General features: G+C 43.5%; 2 protein-coding genes across 8 annotated transcripts in view; one reads left to right on the top strand and one right to left on the bottom strand.

Moving 5' to 3' along the window:
* ABRAXAS2 (abraxas 2, BRISC complex subunit) overlaps nucleotides 1-2,570 on the bottom strand; it is a 29,530-nt gene extending 26,960 nt beyond the window's left edge. The window contains exon 1 of the mRNA XM_082721684.1: nucleotides 1,938-2,570. Coding sequence (XP_082577810.1) covers nucleotides 1,938-2,084 — 147 coding nt within the window. The 5' untranslated portion in view covers nucleotides 2,085-2,570. The remainder of the gene's footprint in view (nucleotides 1-1,937) is intronic.
* A 5,815-nt stretch (nucleotides 2,571-8,385) lies between these two features.
* EEF1AKMT2 (EEF1A lysine methyltransferase 2) overlaps nucleotides 8,386-17,178 on the top strand; it is a 69,517-nt gene continuing 60,724 nt past the window's right edge. For 2 of the 7 annotated variants that reach the window (XR_014309181.1, XR_014309182.1), the window contains exons 1-3: nucleotides 8,421-8,586; nucleotides 9,636-9,701; nucleotides 10,715-10,829. Coding sequence is in view for 5 of the 7 variants with exons in the window: in XM_082721685.1 (XP_082577811.1) it covers nucleotides 8,676-8,809; nucleotides 9,636-9,701; nucleotides 10,715-10,829 (315 nt within the window). In the remaining 2 variants the exon portion in view is untranslated. Of the gene's footprint in view, nucleotides 8,587-8,660; nucleotides 8,810-9,635; nucleotides 9,702-10,714; nucleotides 10,834-17,178 lie in introns of those variants that run through there. The other 5 variants (XM_082721687.1, XM_082721686.1, XM_082721688.1 and 2 more) reach the window with 5 other exon arrangements.

The raw sequence follows: 17,178 nt of genomic DNA, 5'->3' as shown, positions 1-17,178 counted from the left end.
AAGCCTCATGCCTGTGAGTGTACAGCCCACAAGCGAAGAATAGTTTCCACTTTTAAATGGTTGAAGAAAAAATAGGAATATTTCATGACATGTGAAAATTATATGAAATTCAAATTCAGGGTCCATAAATAAAGCTTTATGGAACTGTCACCCTAATTAATTTATTGTCTATGATTGCTTTCTCTGTACAACAGCAGAACTGACCAGTTGCTACATAAACCACATGGCTCACAAAGCCTAAAATATTTACTTATCTGGAAAAAGCTTGCTAGAGCCAGCTCTACAGAATGAGTTGTTTTAAACTAATATCTTGCCTGGAAAAAACAGGAATGTGCTACAAAGGCAAAATTTGGTTCCTCAACTTAAAAATACGTAAAATTGACAAAAGTATTCCACATATATAATTGCGGCAAGGTTAACATAACCAGCTATGGTCACATAAAATACACCTGCAAACTACTGTCACGGTGAAAACTTCCATGAAGTCTACTACCATGCCTGGCACAGAATAGATACTAAAGAAATAGGTGTTGAAGTAAATTAGTAACAATCTAAGGAATGTAGCCATCTCCCTGCCATTTGTAGAAAAACGATCTGCTTTTCAACAGGTAGCTGCTTATTCTTAGAGTAGCCTCGCCTTTTACATAAACTATGATATTACTAAGTACTCCAAGAACTAGAGATGTTAAAAAGCATTAATGAAACCATATTTAGTACTTTCATGGACACTAGGAGTATCACAAACCACCTATACATGGAACTGTATTACATTATTAAATAGCTAGCTCCAGCATCAAAGGCCTTAGCATCCAGAGACATCTGCTAACTCTGGAAAAACCCACGTTGTGTGTACTCCTATCATTAATCTCTACCATCAACACTACACAGAGGAAAAGTAGAATAATTTAATGCCATCCAATTATCTAACAGAATCACCTCTATGAGATGAGTTTTTATTAATGGAAGCTAAAGTTGCAGACATCAAACCAAATCCAGTTCCTTATTCTACAGTGTATCATTTTGCTTTGTAATGAGAACCTCAACCCCCCCCCCCCCACTTACTAAATGAATTTGAATAACTCATTATTAACATCTCTTAAAACCATCTCTCAATTTCGTGGGCAGATTAATTATGGACTTAAAGATAAAAATTATCTAGTTTCACTAAGAAACTTCCAGCTAGGCGAATGACATTAAAAGACAATTCGGAAAATAAAGATATTAAAGCAGACAGGCTCTGCTCCCTCTGAGCTCCGAAGCCTATGCGTTTTCCGATCACTCATATGTAGGCCTGTCATTTCCCTATTTCACTGCGATTAGCGCCGTGGCTTTAAAACATTCGCCAAGGAACTAAACGTGCAACTTCAAGGCAAGCAGACCCGACACCTAACACTCCTGTTTACATTCTCCATTTTCCATTGAGGCGAAGAAAACACATGAACGCATCTCACAAGTAGGAATAGTGACAGTCATGGTTTCCCTCGTCGCACCCCACGACAACCTGTGAGACCGGCGGGCGGGGCTGGGTGCCTCGGCTCCTAGACTAAAGCTCGGTCTCTCCGCTCTTTGCCGACCCCGGGAGCCCCTCGCAAGTCCAGAAGCCTGACTCTTAGGAGGGGCAGACGCTTGGTCTCCAGTTAGCGACGCTTGACACTGCCGGCGGCCAACCTAGACAGCTTTGCTGAAAGGGAGACGGCTGTCCTGAGAGGGTCAGGAGGCGGCAGGCACTGAGTGAGGGGGCCCAACCCCGGGACGAAGGAGCTCTGGGTAGCAGGAGCTCGCCGGGGGCGGGAGCCGCCCGGGTCACCAGCCCCTAGGGCCCGCCCGGGAGCCCGGGAGGGGGGGGCGAGCCGCGAGTGGTCCGGCTGGGCCGCAGACACGGGCCCGGGACCAAGGCTGGAGGCTCCAGCCGCCGCGGCGGGGGGCCCGGCACCTACGTGGTCGGCGTTGCTGTTGGCGCTGTGGAAACACACAGCGCTGAAGGTGTAGCCCGAAATGGAAGCCGCCATGATGGAAATCTCCAACTCCCCCATCATGCCCCGCGGAGAGGACACAGCCTTCCGGCCGGTTCCGCCCCTTGGCATCCTGGGAAATGAAGTCTTCGGCGGATGAGGCCAAGGGGTCGCTTTGCCCGCGAGCGAGCGCTGAGAAATGCAGGTCTGCGTGATCGGAACTGACCCCGAGGACGTGTCCTCTTTGTGGGTCTCGCGCGCGGCACATCTCAGACACTACCTCTTCTGAACAACCCTCGAAAGTTCCCCAGATCGTCTTTTCTGTTTGCGGGTGAAATTCTTACTGATAAAAGCCAACATTGCGGTGCTCAAGGATGAAAGGAGGGCGATGATTCAAGCAATTGTCTGGCTTGGGTTTGACGTGGAGTAACATGCTGTGATTTCCATTTTCATATGACCATTCTAGCTGCAGTCGAGACTACAATGTCGGGGAGGGAGACGGGGGGGGGGGGGAGTGTGGCGGCACTCCTGTAACCCGAAGGGACAGAGAGGACAAAGGTGGTAGCTGTGGAGGTGCTAAGAAGCTATTGGATTCTGCGTACAAAAAAAAAAAAAAAAAAAAAAACCATGAAAAATCATGGAAAGAAAAAGAAGAAGAACAACAAAATAACCGTGAAAATAAAATATAACAGTTAGGAAAAGAAACTCAGGGGTCCTTGTTCTTCAATTCGTTTGATCGCTCAGGGTCAAAACTGGACTCCTGATCTCCGTCAAGGCTCCTTCTACCACACTGTTCAGCAAATGGAACTGCTTTTGACAGTTGCAAAGGCCAAAAATCTTCGACTCGTTATCGACACGCCCCATTTGATCCATCAGCACAATCTTAAAAATATGTGGAGAATCCTAGAATTCACTGCTAGCACACCTAATGGTGGTCCAAGCCATTAACTCTCTCCTGGATCATTTTAACCATCTCTAACTTAAGAGGTCTGAACTGGGGGTACCTTTGGCGGAGTCTGGAGACATTTTTAGATGTCACAACTATGGGGAGGGTGCCACTGGTAATTTAGTGGTTAGAGGACAAGGACACTGGCTGCTAATCATCCTACAAAGCATGGGAAGAGCCCCTCTCCCCCTCTCCCACATCAGTGGGATGATGTTGAGAAATCCTATATTCCAGCTTCTGTCTTTAACCCCCTCCCTACCAAATCTATTCTCAACATAGCAACTAAGCTGGTCATGCTAAAACTGAAATTTAAAATTTAAATCATGTTGCTTCTTGGTCTAAACCCAAACCTTGTAATGACCTCGTCTGACTTCCTTCCTTTCTGCTGACCCCTTTGTTCACTCTGCTTCAGCTACACTAGTCTTTCTGCTTCCTGGCAATTCCTATCTCGTCCTACCTCAGGGCCTTTGCACTTGCCCTTCTCTTTACCGAGAGTGCTCTTCTCATAGAGCAGCTCGAAGTTTCCTCCTTTATCTCTGCTCTAGATGTTGTAATGTGCCAGCCATACCCACCCTTCTGGGATTGATAGACTTATTATTCTAGCCGCAGGGGAAATTGTTTGCTTTCTCTGGGAATTACCTTCAGTGTAACAGAGTGTCATTGCCTAAGGTCATTCCCCTTTTCCTGGGCAACCAACATTCAAGGCCTTATCAGTGCAGACAGATAAAGGTCCACCACCTTCCCTTCAACTTGGAGCAACTCCAAAGGGTCAGCTCAGTTCCAGAGTGCTTTGTGGGGGAAAGGATGCGAGTGCTAGCTGAGGTGCTGTTGTAGCTGTACCCCGGTCCCAACCACTTCCTCCATCCAGCTCTGTTTCTTTCCCTTCCCCAGTAGGTGGTGAGCCTGAGAGCACTTCCTAATAAACTTTCACGTTCATCTCAGTGTTAGACTCTGCTTCACTGGGGATACTACCTATGACGACCTCTTGTAGGTTTCCACTTGGTGCCACCCTGTCAGAGAATCCTTCCTTATCACCCTAGTTGGACTGCAGCCCTCACCTGATGTTCTCAATCTTCCTCCCCTGTTTCCCTTCCCCTTTCCCAGTCAGCACCACCTCACATCATCTCTGGCTTATTCATTTCCCCAGCGTATTGCCTTTGTTCCTCCACTGGCATATGCTGAACTGCATGAAGACAGGGACTCATCTTTGATTTACTTCCTGGTGTATCTCCAGGGGGACTCAGTCCCAGGACCCTGGGATCATGACCTGAGCTGAAGGCAGACACTTAAATGACTGAGTTACCCAGGTGTCCTGCCACAATATTGGTAACAGAAAATGCAACCTACAAACAATGCAAATGGTAAAATCCCATTTCTGTATATTTATCAAAACAAAGCAGTGCACTTCTGCAAGTACGTGTATGCCGGCAAATGGCACACTGCCACGATGGGTCTGAAAGTAGAAACAAGAAAGTCCAGTTTCATTTGGATTATGCCCATTGGGTAGTCAAGGAAACTGGAACCTAAAAGGGTTAAAGTAAGTGCTTTGCCCAAGGTCATGCCTGGTAGGGACAAAGTTGTGATTGAAGTTCAAGATGGTGACTCCATAATCTGTGATCAAGCAAGAGAACACAAAGGAAAGGAATGGGTGACATCAGGCATCGAAGGAGAGAAAACCCAGCTGGGTTTTAGGGACCTCTGTAGAGGGAGAGAGGGGAAGAGAGGATAGCTGGGAACAGAGAAGGGGCCTAGAGCTGAATGGTTTGAAGGAGGTCTACTGGGAAGGGGCTGTGGTGGCCCCAGTGAGCTGTGAGCCTGAAGAAGCCCAAGGGAAGGCAGAATGATGACAAAAATGTCCCTGAGCCTTGAGACCAGGAGAAGCTGCATGCAGAGGGGTGGAGGAAGGGCAAGACAATGATGATGCTCTGCTTTGGCTGATGGTAGGATGGTCAGGAGCCAAACAAATGGAGAACATGGGGAAGATAGGGTTTGGAGGCATCAGAGCTGGGGGAGAAGGCAGTGCAAGAAAGTTCAGTTTTGAACAGGTTGAATTTCACATAACAAGAGACATCTAGGCCAAAGCAGTAAAAGCCTAGAGCTGGGGATAGAGGATGAACCTGGAAGTCACTAATAGTAAGAAAAATACCTAACATTTACCAAACACTGACCATCTGCCAAGCTCTGTTCTAAGCTCTTTAGATGTACATTCTATGCCCTTATTCAGTTTTACTAACAATGCCCTGAAATAAATGCACTTTGTTGATTTTTAAAATTTTCATATTTTTTAACAATTTTATTTATTTGACAGAGGGAGCGAGAGAGTGTGTGTGTGAACAAGCAGGGGCTGTGGCAGGCAGAGGGAGAGGCAGAACATGGGGCTTGATCCCAGAACCCTGGAATCATGACCTGAGCTGAAGACAGCCGCTGAGCTGACTGAGCCATCGAGGCGCTCCAAATAGACCTATTGTAAACTCTGTTTTATAACCGAAGAAACTGTGCTAGCATTTATTGAGCGTTTACCATGGGTCAGGCACGTAGGAGTTCACGGGAGTTCTCTCATTTAATCTCTACAAGGGCCCTAATTGTGAAAGGATGGGCATACTGAGGCCCTGAGAACTGACAGAACTTGCCTCTAGTCCTACATGATAGGGTCAGGACTCAAAACCTGAATCCAACTCTACAGCCTTGTGCCTACCTCCCGTTTTAGAAGGCTCACTTAAGAGTAGGTGGTGCTGGGAAAATAGGGAGGGGTTTTCAAGAATGGCATCCTAGGTGGTGTTGATCACTGCAAGAGGATCCAGGAAGGTAAAGCCTGGAACTTGACCCTCGGTTTGCCAAATGCGAAGTGTTTGAGAACTCTTGAAAGCACTGTTTCAGGGAAGTTGTAGGTAAGCAGGGTTCCGGGCTGCAGGGATTGGCAGCATGAGAGAGGGTTGAGGCAACCAGGGCATCCGAAGAGCTCCCCCCACACCCCCCAATACCGCCTATGTAATGGACACCTGGTGAGAGGACTGTGTTCCTTGGATCATTCCACCTTCTCCTTGGTGATGGGCAGCTCTGCTCGGATTGAGCTTCTCCACCCTCCACTAAGAATCCTGTTGCCCTGGGTGATCAGAGGTGGTGCCCCACACAGCCGTCAGGACTAAACAGCCAGAGTTATCCTGGAGCCAGAGCAGGAACTCTTTATAAACAGAGGGTTTTTCCAGGGCTTCATACCAACAACTGTTTATAGTGTTCATCACACACAGCAAAAACATCTTAAGTGTTGGCAGGACACCAGGTTGAAGATGGCGTTATCTTTCATGGGTGCTTCTTAATTAGAACCTAAAACTTTTTAAGACTTGGTCACATTCAAGCTTGCTTTCTCTAACATCTAGAGCCTGGAAAAGATCAAAACAACCATTTGCCCAGCGCAGCACTAATTGGCTGTGGCATTTGGTGGTTTTATTACACTGTAATAAGGTTACTTCTGTTATTTCTTGAGTCCTTTAATCACTATACACATGGATCCCCATCTGTGTTTTACTGTATTCTAGCACCAGTAGTTGCTGGAACATCTTGGAACATCTTGTCTAGGAGAAGATGCACATTCAGTCCTCACTGGGGTCTCTGTCAACTGTTGGTGCTGTTTACCTCTAGGGACTTATTGGACTCCTGTTTGCTGAGTCAACAGAAACGCGGCCTAGGAAACATTCCTTTTGGTAGGAAGGCAGCTTTCCTAGGAGCCTTTGAGAGCCTTGCCTAGGACATTGGACTGTCAGTAGTTCACTGCTGCTACAGAACCCCCCCGACCTTTGGCTCATAGATTTCTCATATTATACTACAGAACTCCCAGTGGTTGTCAGACCAAGAGCAGATGAATTTCAGGTTCCTGGTTTGGGAGCAACCTGGTAAGAACCAGTCACCATCTATCTTAGGCATGGTGCAGGTGAGGAAGTTGAAGCATACAAAGGTTAGGAGTCTTGGGCAAGGTGAAGGTGCCTGGTTAGGGGCAGAACTAAGACAGGCATCCGAGCATCTTGACTCCCAGCATTTTCCTCCACACACTCTGATTCCCATGATTGGAGTACTTTGGTGTGGGGGATGGGGAGGATGTGGTGTGGTGGTGTCGTAAGGCAGTCATTTCTCTGGGCATAAATTTCCGTGTCCACCAGTGATGTCAAGTTCCGAGAGGGCAGAATGCTATTTTTAAGGGAGAATCCAAACTACAAATTAAATCTCTGACCAGGAAGCCGAATAATGCAGCAGACTATCCCATCCAATTTCCAGATCTGACCATGATGTGCATACATGAGGTGATTTGTGTTTGCAATCAGCAGTGTTGGCTTAAGGTAATGTGGTTTTCCCATTGCCAGCCTTTTCCAAAATGCAGTACCTTGAATAGTCCTGTTTTTAAAAAATGTAGCTGAGTAACGTTTTTTTGAAATATCTTGTTTGTTTCTTTATTGAGAGAGCACGAGAGAATGCATGTGCAAGTGGGGGAGGCAGAGAAAGAGAGAAGGCAAGAGAGAATCTCAAGCCAGCTCTGAGTTGAGCACGGACCCTAACACCCAGCTCCATCACCTGACCCTGAGATCATGACCTGAGCAGAAGTCAAGAGTCAGTAGTGGATTAACAGACTGAGCCACCAGGCAGCTGAGTAACCTTAAATATCTAATAGATCTTATTCAGTGAATCATGAAGCAGACGACACCCAGTCTATGAAGTAGAAGGGAGCTCTGAGGAGTTGTGCAAAATGGAAGGTTTTTATAGGCATCAGATATCGGTTTGGGGGTGGTGTGGGTGGGGAGGGTTGGGGCACCTGGGTGGCTCGTTCCTAAAGCATCTGCCCTAGGCTCAGGTCATGATTCCAGAGTCCTGGGATCCAGCCCCACATTGGCTCCCTGCTCCGTGGGAAGCCTGCTTCTCCCTCTCCCACTTCCCCTCCTTCTGTCCCCTCTTTAGTTGTGTCTCTTTCAAATAAATAAATAAAATAATTAAAAAAAAAAAAGCAGGGGGTGCGTTGGCTAGTACATTACGAATGGATTATTTCAACATCCCAAACTAACGTAAAGTTGTCAACTATACTTGAATAAAATAATAAGAAGAAAAAGAATGGATTGGTTCGGACAATGTCACTCTCCCTTAAGGGAATCTTCTCAGGCAGATGACTTCACTAATGCCCACCAGAGAATTCCATACTGATTGGTTTAAAATTCCATTCCTGGAAGAGGCTCAAATCGGCAGTTAACATTGGATATTAAGTCTCAGGCAAACCTGACTCCATTTGGACCTGCTTCTTCCTCTCAGTCCCTTACAAACAGCAGTCCTCCCATGCAGCGGCGCTTAGGCGGGCACCCCAGCAACCGGGTGCCTCTGACGCCGGCGGCAGCGGCCAGAGAGGCAGGCGAGACCCCGGCGACCGCGCCTGGGTTTGCGAACCTCCACTCGGGACCAAAGACGAGCTGAGGAAGCCGAGGCCAGGAGTAGTAGAGAGGGCAGCCTCCTGCCGCCTAGAGGCGCCCACCGACGAGGCCGCTCTGCCTGTGCCTCGTCTCTATGGCGGCCCCAACGGCCCTCCGGGGCGCGGAGCGGGATGAACTCGGGCACGGGCGGCGGCGGCGGCGGTGCTGGGGCCGCGGAGCCGTCCCGGAGCGGCAGTCCCGGGGAGGATGGCTTCGCCCCGTCGGCGCTGGGGACCCGAGAGCAGTGAGTGTGGCATTGGGCAGGGAGCCTGAGCAGCTCCGCCCGGCTTGGGCCCCGGGAAGGGTCGGGGAGGGGGAAGAGGGCCCCGGAAGATGGGGAGGACCTGGGGGGGGCGGGGAGTGGCGCGAGGAAGCTCAGAGGGGGCTGGTGGGCTGGAATCCCGAGGGGCAACCCTGGGGGTGGTTAAGAGGCGCTCCAAGGAGCCGGCGTGTAAAGGGCACGTGAGGTGCGGAATGGCCTCCGAAGCTCTTGGGGGAGGCCTTGTTGGGGGGTCTGGACCCGGAGGGGCGGGCTTGGGAAAAGCGCGAGGGGCCGGGACGTAGGGCTGCTGGGTAGGGGATGGGGTAGGGATGTGGGAGCGGGAGGATGACCCGAGGAGGGAGCGAGGAGAAAGTGATCTGACCTTAAATCGATGTGCGGTATTTATGGGCGAATTAATAGATGGGTGAGCGAATGCCAGGGGAAAGGTACGGATGGAAGGTGAGTTGGAGGACCGAGAGGGAGCAGCGATTCTGGAGAGGGGACGAGGGAAGCGAAGGCAGATGTTGGGGAGAGGGAACTAGACTTCCAAGGAGTAAATGTTAAACGTGCAGTTTAATCTTTAGGCAGAGCTTGTGTTTGCTGAGTTCCCTTGTGAGGAACCACTGTATTGGTAGGAAATCTTTGTGTCCGCACGTTTTAGGCTGAAATGTGCTATGATGACACTGTGCCTGTGCAGTGAAGTTTTGGGCTCGTGTTTGGGACTTAGGGATCCGTGGACACATACTTATTTGTGGGTGTGTGGGTTTTTTTTTTTTTTAAATTAAACTAAAATATATAGCATTTTTATGTGTCAGGTATTGTACTTAGAGCTTTACATGTGTAAACTTATCTGCTTTTCTGTGTCTTTCATTCTTTTAACAAGGATGTTAAGAGCGTGATCTAGTGCACTTACTGAAAACACTGATAATGTCTTAAACTTCTGTCATAAATACCTACAATGTATTAGAAACATTTACATTGTAATTCAGTTTGATTCAAGAATCTTGCTTTGCATTTGATTATTTATATAGTTGGGATGCTGTCTATGAGAGAGAGCTGCAAACTTTTCAAGAATATGGAGATACAGGAGAAATCTGGTGAGTTAGAAAAAATAGCGGAATTATGATTCAGAAGAGTGTGTGTGTGTACGTCTTTTAAGTGCTTACCCCCAAAGAAAATAAAGACAACCTGAAAGTTCTGGGAATCTTGGACTGATTCTGGCTTTAGCAGGTAGATTTAAAGAATCTCGCTCTTCTCTCTCTTTTAATGGTCCAGACTTAAATTTGATGAGAATATTGGTATCCTCTGCTTTTTGAAAATTCACATTATGTCTCTCAGCTTTTATGAAAGACTTATATTAGTACCTGTTTTTGTTAACTGAAAGAAATATGAAGATTTTCTCTTGTACTAAGAAAGGTGAAAAGCAAAAATAGCGTTCACCGTTTGTTTTTCAGTGAGCCATTTAGGGAGGCAGTGCATATCCCAGCAGCAAGAGTGGTGCTGCCAAGCTTCTTTCCCCAGGAACTACACTCAGCATCCCAGCGCAAGGCCACCATAGCTTTGAACAGTGTCTGTGAGCGTCTGTGCTTTATCTTGATTTATTTTGTGCCTGTGTTAGCAAGACGTGTCTTGTGGTATCAGGCCTAAGACAGGTTATTTTTGGAGTCTGGGAATGCTGAAAAATTCTACCACATAAATTACTGGTCATTGTTTCTTTGCTTTGTGCCATTTTGCCTTAGGAAAGATTTCATAGCAGTGCTCTACTTGCCATTAGTGGGGGAAACCTGTGTTAGGAAGTTGCTATCATCCTGTGATCATCCTTGTTCAATGAGCAGTAACATTTTGAGCCATCAGCATATACAAGTGCTGATGCTGATGTAGTGAAACGTTAATAAGTAACATATTGACCTTATCTGTTGTGTCCTATTCTTGGGAGCATACTCTCTTCAGTAATAGCACAGGTGAAGCTTAAGCAGCCACAGATGCTACGTCTTCTTTCAAAAAAAGGCTTAATTGAGCATATTGTATAAGCTGCTTAAATGGAATATAGTTATAATCTTTGCTCTATATTCCTCTGGTCTTTGAATAACGGATTCTCTGTTTCTAATAGGTTTGGAGAAGAGAGTATGGATCGGCTAATAAGGTGGATGCAAAACCGCAAGATTCCATTGGATGCTTCAGTGCTTGATATTGGAACTGGAAATGGTGTTTTCTTGGTTGAACTTGTTGGTACTTTTAGTATTCATGTGTTAAAGCCAAATTTTGAAGTGAAATTAAAAAAGAAATCTTGGAAGTGAGGATACTAATTATGTTAATCTAAAGTAGAAGAGCAAAAAAAAAAAAAACCAAAAACCAAAAACCAAACAACTAATAAATAAACAAAGTAGTAGAGGAGTTGTACCACTTACTTTGAGAAGTACACAGTAGAAAAGGGAGGCTGCATGGATTGTGAGAAAGCATTAACTGAGAAGCCAGGGGATCTGAGTCCAGTTTTGGCCCTTCTGGCCTTAGTCTTGACCTTGAGCAAGCCACTTAATTTCTCTGGGTGTAGTGTATTGTAGTTTTTTTTCTAAAGCTTTTGACAAGGTGATCTTAATTGGTTTCTTTAGCTCAGAACTCTGGAAATCTGTGTGTATAAAAGAAAGGTGACTTTTTTACGCTTCTTGTAGGACATAAATACCTTATGTGCATATGGTTCGAAGAGCGTATTTTTTCTATGGAACTGAATTTTGGCACGAAACCATCACTGTTGTGTACCTGTTGTGTGCTCATGGCTGTGGCTTGTACTATGGAGAAAATTATAAAACTTAGGCTTCCTCCTAGATGGCTTTACTGTCTTAATGTAAATGGATATATACATAATGGTGACATTTATTGAATGGCTTCCACATGCCAGGCCTTGTGCTAGGCATTGGCAACCTGAAAATATAGACCTTGTACTTGAATACAATAGAGGATGGACAGACATATAAACAATTAATGCTGTAAGTTGATATGTGTGATAATAGATGACTGAATATAGAAAAGAGGGCGGTTAATTTGGGGGAGCAGAGATAGGAAGGGTCCTGGAGGAGCTAATATCCACGTTGGGTGGAAGTTGCAGGGGCAGGATGTGGTGAGTGTGGGAGAGGGAGAGACTTTCAAACAGTGGAAATAATATTTAAAGATTTGGGTTGGAGGTGCCTGGATGGCTTAGTTTGTGGAGTGTGCAGCTCTTGATCTTGGAGTTGTGAGTTTAAGCCCCATCCATGTTGAGTGTGGAGATTGCTAAAAATAAACAAACAAACAAATAAATAAATAAAGACGTGAAGGTTTGAAGCAGCAGCATGTACTGGGGATGTAAATAATTTGGGAAGTTAGAATATAAAGTGTATTGATGGGATGGACGGAGGCGAGGATTAACTTAAAGGTAGGAGCCATATCATATACCACGTCTAACAGGTTAGATTTTACTTTTAGGTTAGGGGAAGCCATTAAAATGTTTTAAGCAGTGGAGTATGATTAGAAAAAACTTCGGTAAATGTTTTTGAAGCTTAAGGTATAATGTATGTATGTCCAAGTGCACAAATCAATAGCATGTGGCTCAGTGAATTTCTGCAAAGGGAACACAACTGTAGTCACCTATCAACTATTGCCCTGGTCAAGAAGTAAAAAATATTACAGACTCTAGAAACTCCCCTGAACTCCCTACCAGTCCTTTCTAAATTACTTTCTCCTTCCTCTCTAAAGGAAGCCACTAATGGCAAGGAGTTTTAACATTAGAGATTAATTTGCCTGTTTTTGAACGTATACATGGAGGACTCCAGTTTGCTTTCCAGGGTGTTCTCCACTTTCTGTGAGAGTCACTCAAGTTGTTGTGTGTAGTAGTAACACATTCATTTTCATTGCTGTATAAGATTTTTTTATACTCAGCTTTATTCATTCTCTTGTTTACCTGCAGATTCTTTTGGATTTTAGTAGTTTACTTGTAGAAGCTAATGATTTATCCTTTGAGACTTTGAGACTTGAGACTTTGAGAAAGTAAATTCTTTCATATTTTTACATATACAGTTGACTCTTGAACAACAGCGGTTTGAACTATGCAGGCCCACTTATTTGTGGAATTTTTTTCAATAAATGTATGTATAGTCCTAAAATGTATTTTTCTTGTGAGTTTCTTAATCTTTTCCTTTCTCTAACTTTATTGTAAGAATACAGTATATGATACACATGGCATACAAAGTACATGTTGATCGATTGTTATTTTATCAGTAAGGTTTCCACTCAGCAGTAGGCTATGGGGTGCCTGGTGGGTCACTCCGCTAGGCGTGTAACTCTTGATTTTTGGCTCAGCTCATGATTTCAGGGTTGTGAGACTGAGCATGGTGTCGTGCTCTGTACTGAGTGTGGTGTCTGCTTAGGATTCTCTTTCACTCTCTGCCCTTTCCTCTGGCTCACTCTCGCTTTAAAAAAACTGACTAAAACCAAGCCCCAACCCTTAAATACCCATAGATGATTAGTAAAGTTTTGTGGGAATCAAAGGTTAAATGCAAATTTTTGACTGCATGGGGTGTCAGCACTCTTAACCTCTGTGTTGTTCAGTAGTTAACTGTGTAATTATGCAGACTTTGCATAATGGTCATTTTCTTTCTTCCTTTCCAATCCTTTATAACTTTTCTCTTATTACACGGTCTCGGACTTCTAGTAGAATGTTGAAAAGAAGTGGTAACAGAAGACATCCTTGTCGTTTTTCCCCTTTCCAGAGATTACTTTGAAAGTTTCACTGTTAGGTATGATGTTAGCTTGTAAATTTGTTTTGTAGATCACTTGGTATCAGACTAAAGAAGTTTCTTTCTATTCCTCCTTCGCTGAAAGAGAGTGAGTGTGTGTGTTTCTTATAAATATTGTTATTTATCAAATATTTTTCCTGTTGTTGAGATAATCATATGAATTTTCTTCTTTAGCTTGTTTGTGTTGATGAATTACATTCATCATTTTTAAATGTCAATTGCATTTCTGGAATGATTCCAACTTACATATATCATTGGATTCACTTTGTTAATATTTTGTTTAGGGTTTTGCAACTCTGCCCATGAGAAAGATTGTCTCAGTAATTTAAATTTTTTGTAGTGTTCTTGTCAAGTTTTAGCAACAGGCTATGCTGACATCATTAAATGAGAATGTATTTTTTTGAAAGAGTTCATTAATGATTAGTGTTTCTTCCTTAAATGTTTGCTAGAATTCACTGGTGAAGCCACCTACAGGTGGAGTCTTAAGGGAAGTTACTTTCTTTTTTAATGTGTACTTACTAAATGTAGTGTGATGTACGTATGGAAAAATGGTCATTAAGTATATAGCATTTACAAAATGAACACCTTTGTGTAACTCACCAGACTAATCAAGAACTCAAACATTGTTAGTGTCATAGAAGAAGCCCCTTTGTGCACTCCCTCACTCCCATTCCTTCCTAAAGCTTTCACTATTCTGATGTCTATCATCATGTTAGGCTGTTTTTGGTGTTAGCTGTACTTGTTTCTCATTGTGATTTTATTTATCTGTTAGTCAGAGAGAGAGAGAGAGAATGCCGTGCTAGCGGGGGTGGGGGGGTGGGGAGTGGTGGCAGGGGGAGAAGCAGCTCCTGCTGAGCAGGGAGGCTGATGGGGTAACTGACTGAGCTACCCAGGCATCCCTATTTATTTTTTTAGCATTTTATTTATTTGAGAGAGAGAGAGCACATGCACGGCCAAGCATGAGCAAGGTGGGGTGGTGGGCTGGGGCAGAGGGAGAGAGAGAGAGAGAGAGAGAAGCACTCTTTGCTGAGCTGACTCCAGTGCAATCCCAGGTACCCAGATGACCTGAGCCGAAGGCAGACGCTTAACCAGCTGAGCCACCCAGGCAGCCCCTCACTGTGGTTTTAATTAACATCTCCCTAATAATTAATGATGTTGACCACCTTTTCATGTACTTATTTGCCATTTGTATATCTTGTTTGGTGATGGGGGTTCAGATCTTTTTGGCCATTTTTAGACTGGGTTGTTTGTTTGCTTATTGGTAAGAGTTGAGGATTCTTTATGTATTCTGGATATAAGTTCTTTACCAGGTATGTGGTTTCCAAATATGTTCTCCTGGTCTTTGGCTTCTTTTTTTATTCTCTTAATAGCATCTTTTGAAGGGCAGAAGTTCTTGATGAAGTCCAGTTTATTGACTTTTTTCTCATATGGATTGTGCTTTTGTGAACATAATAACTCTTTGCCTAACCCAAGGTCACACAGGTTTTTTCCTATTTTGTCTTCCAAATGTTTAAGTTTACATTTATTTTCTTTCTTTCTTTTTTTAAATTTTAAGTAGACTCCACATCCGATGTGGGGCTTAAACTCACAACCCTGAGATTAAGAATAGCACGCTCCACTGACTGAGCCAGGCAGGTGCCCCCTACCTTTTACATTTAGATCTGTGATTTTTTTTTAAGATATATTATTTACTTGTTTTAAGATATTTATTTATTTGTTTGAGAGAGCGTGTGTGCTAGAGAGAGAGAGAGTGCGCGCGTGAGCACGAACAAGGGGAGGGGTAGAGGGTGAGGTGGAGCAGACTCCCCGCTGAGCAAGGAGCCTGTTATGGGACTCCATCCCAGGATCCTGGGGTTATGACCCGAGCCAAAGCAGAGGCTTAACCAACTGAGCCATCCAGGCGCCCCTGAATAAATAAAATCTAAAAAAAAAATTAATTTCTAGTAGTTCATTGCTAATAAAAGCACAAATGATTTCTCTATTAATTTTATATCTGGTAATTCAGACATTAATTCTAATAGTTTATTTATAGATTCTTTTAGATTTTCTTATGTACAGTAATGTCATGTAGTTTTAGTTCTTCAATTTCAGCTTTGATACCTTGTTTATTGAAATGCTCTGTACTCTTGAATACAGTGTTGAATAGAAATATGAAAGCAGATAGCCTAGTAGAAGAGGAAGGTTTCTAGTATTTCACTGTTACATATGGTGTTAGTTATAGGTTTTTTAGATAGTTTATCAGATTGAGGGTGTTCCTTTATATTCCCCTTTAAGTTTTTAATCATGAATGGGTGGTGAATTTGATCAGCTGCTTTTTTTGATATTGAGATGATTAGATGATTTTTCTTTATTAATGTTGAATTGATTGGTTTTGGGGACAGGGTGTCTTTATTTTTTTTTAATTGACTCTTTTTTTTTTTTTAAGATTTTATTTTTATTTATTTGACAGAGAGATCACAAGTAGGCAGAGAGGCAGGCAGAGAGAGAGGAGGAAGCAGGCTCCGTGCTGAACAGAGAGCCCGATATGGGACTCAATCCCAGGATCCTGAGATCATGACCCGAGCCAAAGGCAGCGGCTCAACCCACTGAGCCACCCAGGCGCCCTTAATTGACATTTTTATTAAAAAAAAATTTACGGATTTTTTTTTTTTAATATTTTCTAAGTAAGCCCTGCACCCAGTGTGGGGCTTGAACTCACGACCTGGAGCTCCAGAGTTGCATGCTCTACCAACTGAGCCAGCCACGTGCCCTTAATTGGTCACTCTTACAACAAACTTCCATTCTTGAAATAAACCAAGTTTGATTGCTGTGTATCATCCCTTTCATAGATTATTGGATTTCATTTGGTAGTATTTATTTTGCTTACCCTTTGTATAGTTTCATGAGAGAGATTAGTAAGAAATATTCTTCACAAGAAATTTTCATGTAAGGTTTTTGTATCAAGGTTATGCTGGCCTCTGAACAAGATGGGAAAACTCTCTCCTTTTATTCTTTAGGAAAACTTGTAATTGGCTTTGTTTCTTCCTTAAACATTCAGAAGAATTCTTGGTGACATCCTCTGGAATATGGAGGGTTTTTTATTGTGTTTTTCAAATTTATCTGTTTATCTAGATGTTAACATTTTATTAGTGTCAAGTTCGTAATTTACTGTTAAATTTAAAAAATTTACATACTATAACATTGACTTTTTTGCATAGAGTTCTGTGGATTTTAGCACATGTACAGGTTGATATAATCACCTTTACAGTCAGGATACAGAATAGGTGCATCCTATGTAACCCCATCTTTTCCCCCTGCTAGCCGCCAGTCTGTTCTCCATCACTAGTTTGTGCTTTTGAGAATATCCTATAAAATGGAATCATGCAGTATTATCATCTTTTGAGTTTTCCCCTTCTTTTGCTCAACATGGTACTTTTGAGATTCATCCACGTTTTTGTACGTAGCAGTATTCATTTTATTGCTGAAACGTGGCCAATGTATGGATATATCGCAGTTTGTTTATCCATGTACTTGCTGAAGGACATGTGAATTGTTGGTAGTTTTTGGCAATTATGAATAAGCTGCTGTGAACATTTGTGTAAACATTTTGGTATGAACGTGTTTAATTTCGCTAATGTAAATATGTGTTTACCTTTATTAGAAACTGCCAAGCCACTTTTCTGTGTGGTTGTACCATTTTGCTTTCACATTTCACATACATAAACAATGTATGGTGGTTGCGCTTGGTCTGTATGTATCTTTGCTGACACAATTGCCCATGTTTGCTGTTTTAGACATTCTAATATGTGTATAGTGACGTCTAATG

The sequence above is a fragment of the Mustela nivalis genome, assembly GCF_964662115.1.
Source record: "Mustela nivalis genome assembly, chromosome: 2".
NCBI lineage: Eukaryota > Metazoa > Chordata > Mammalia > Carnivora > Mustelidae > Mustela > Mustela nivalis.
Note: the sequence above shows the minus strand (reverse complement) of the source record. Positions and strands in the feature narration are given on the sequence as shown.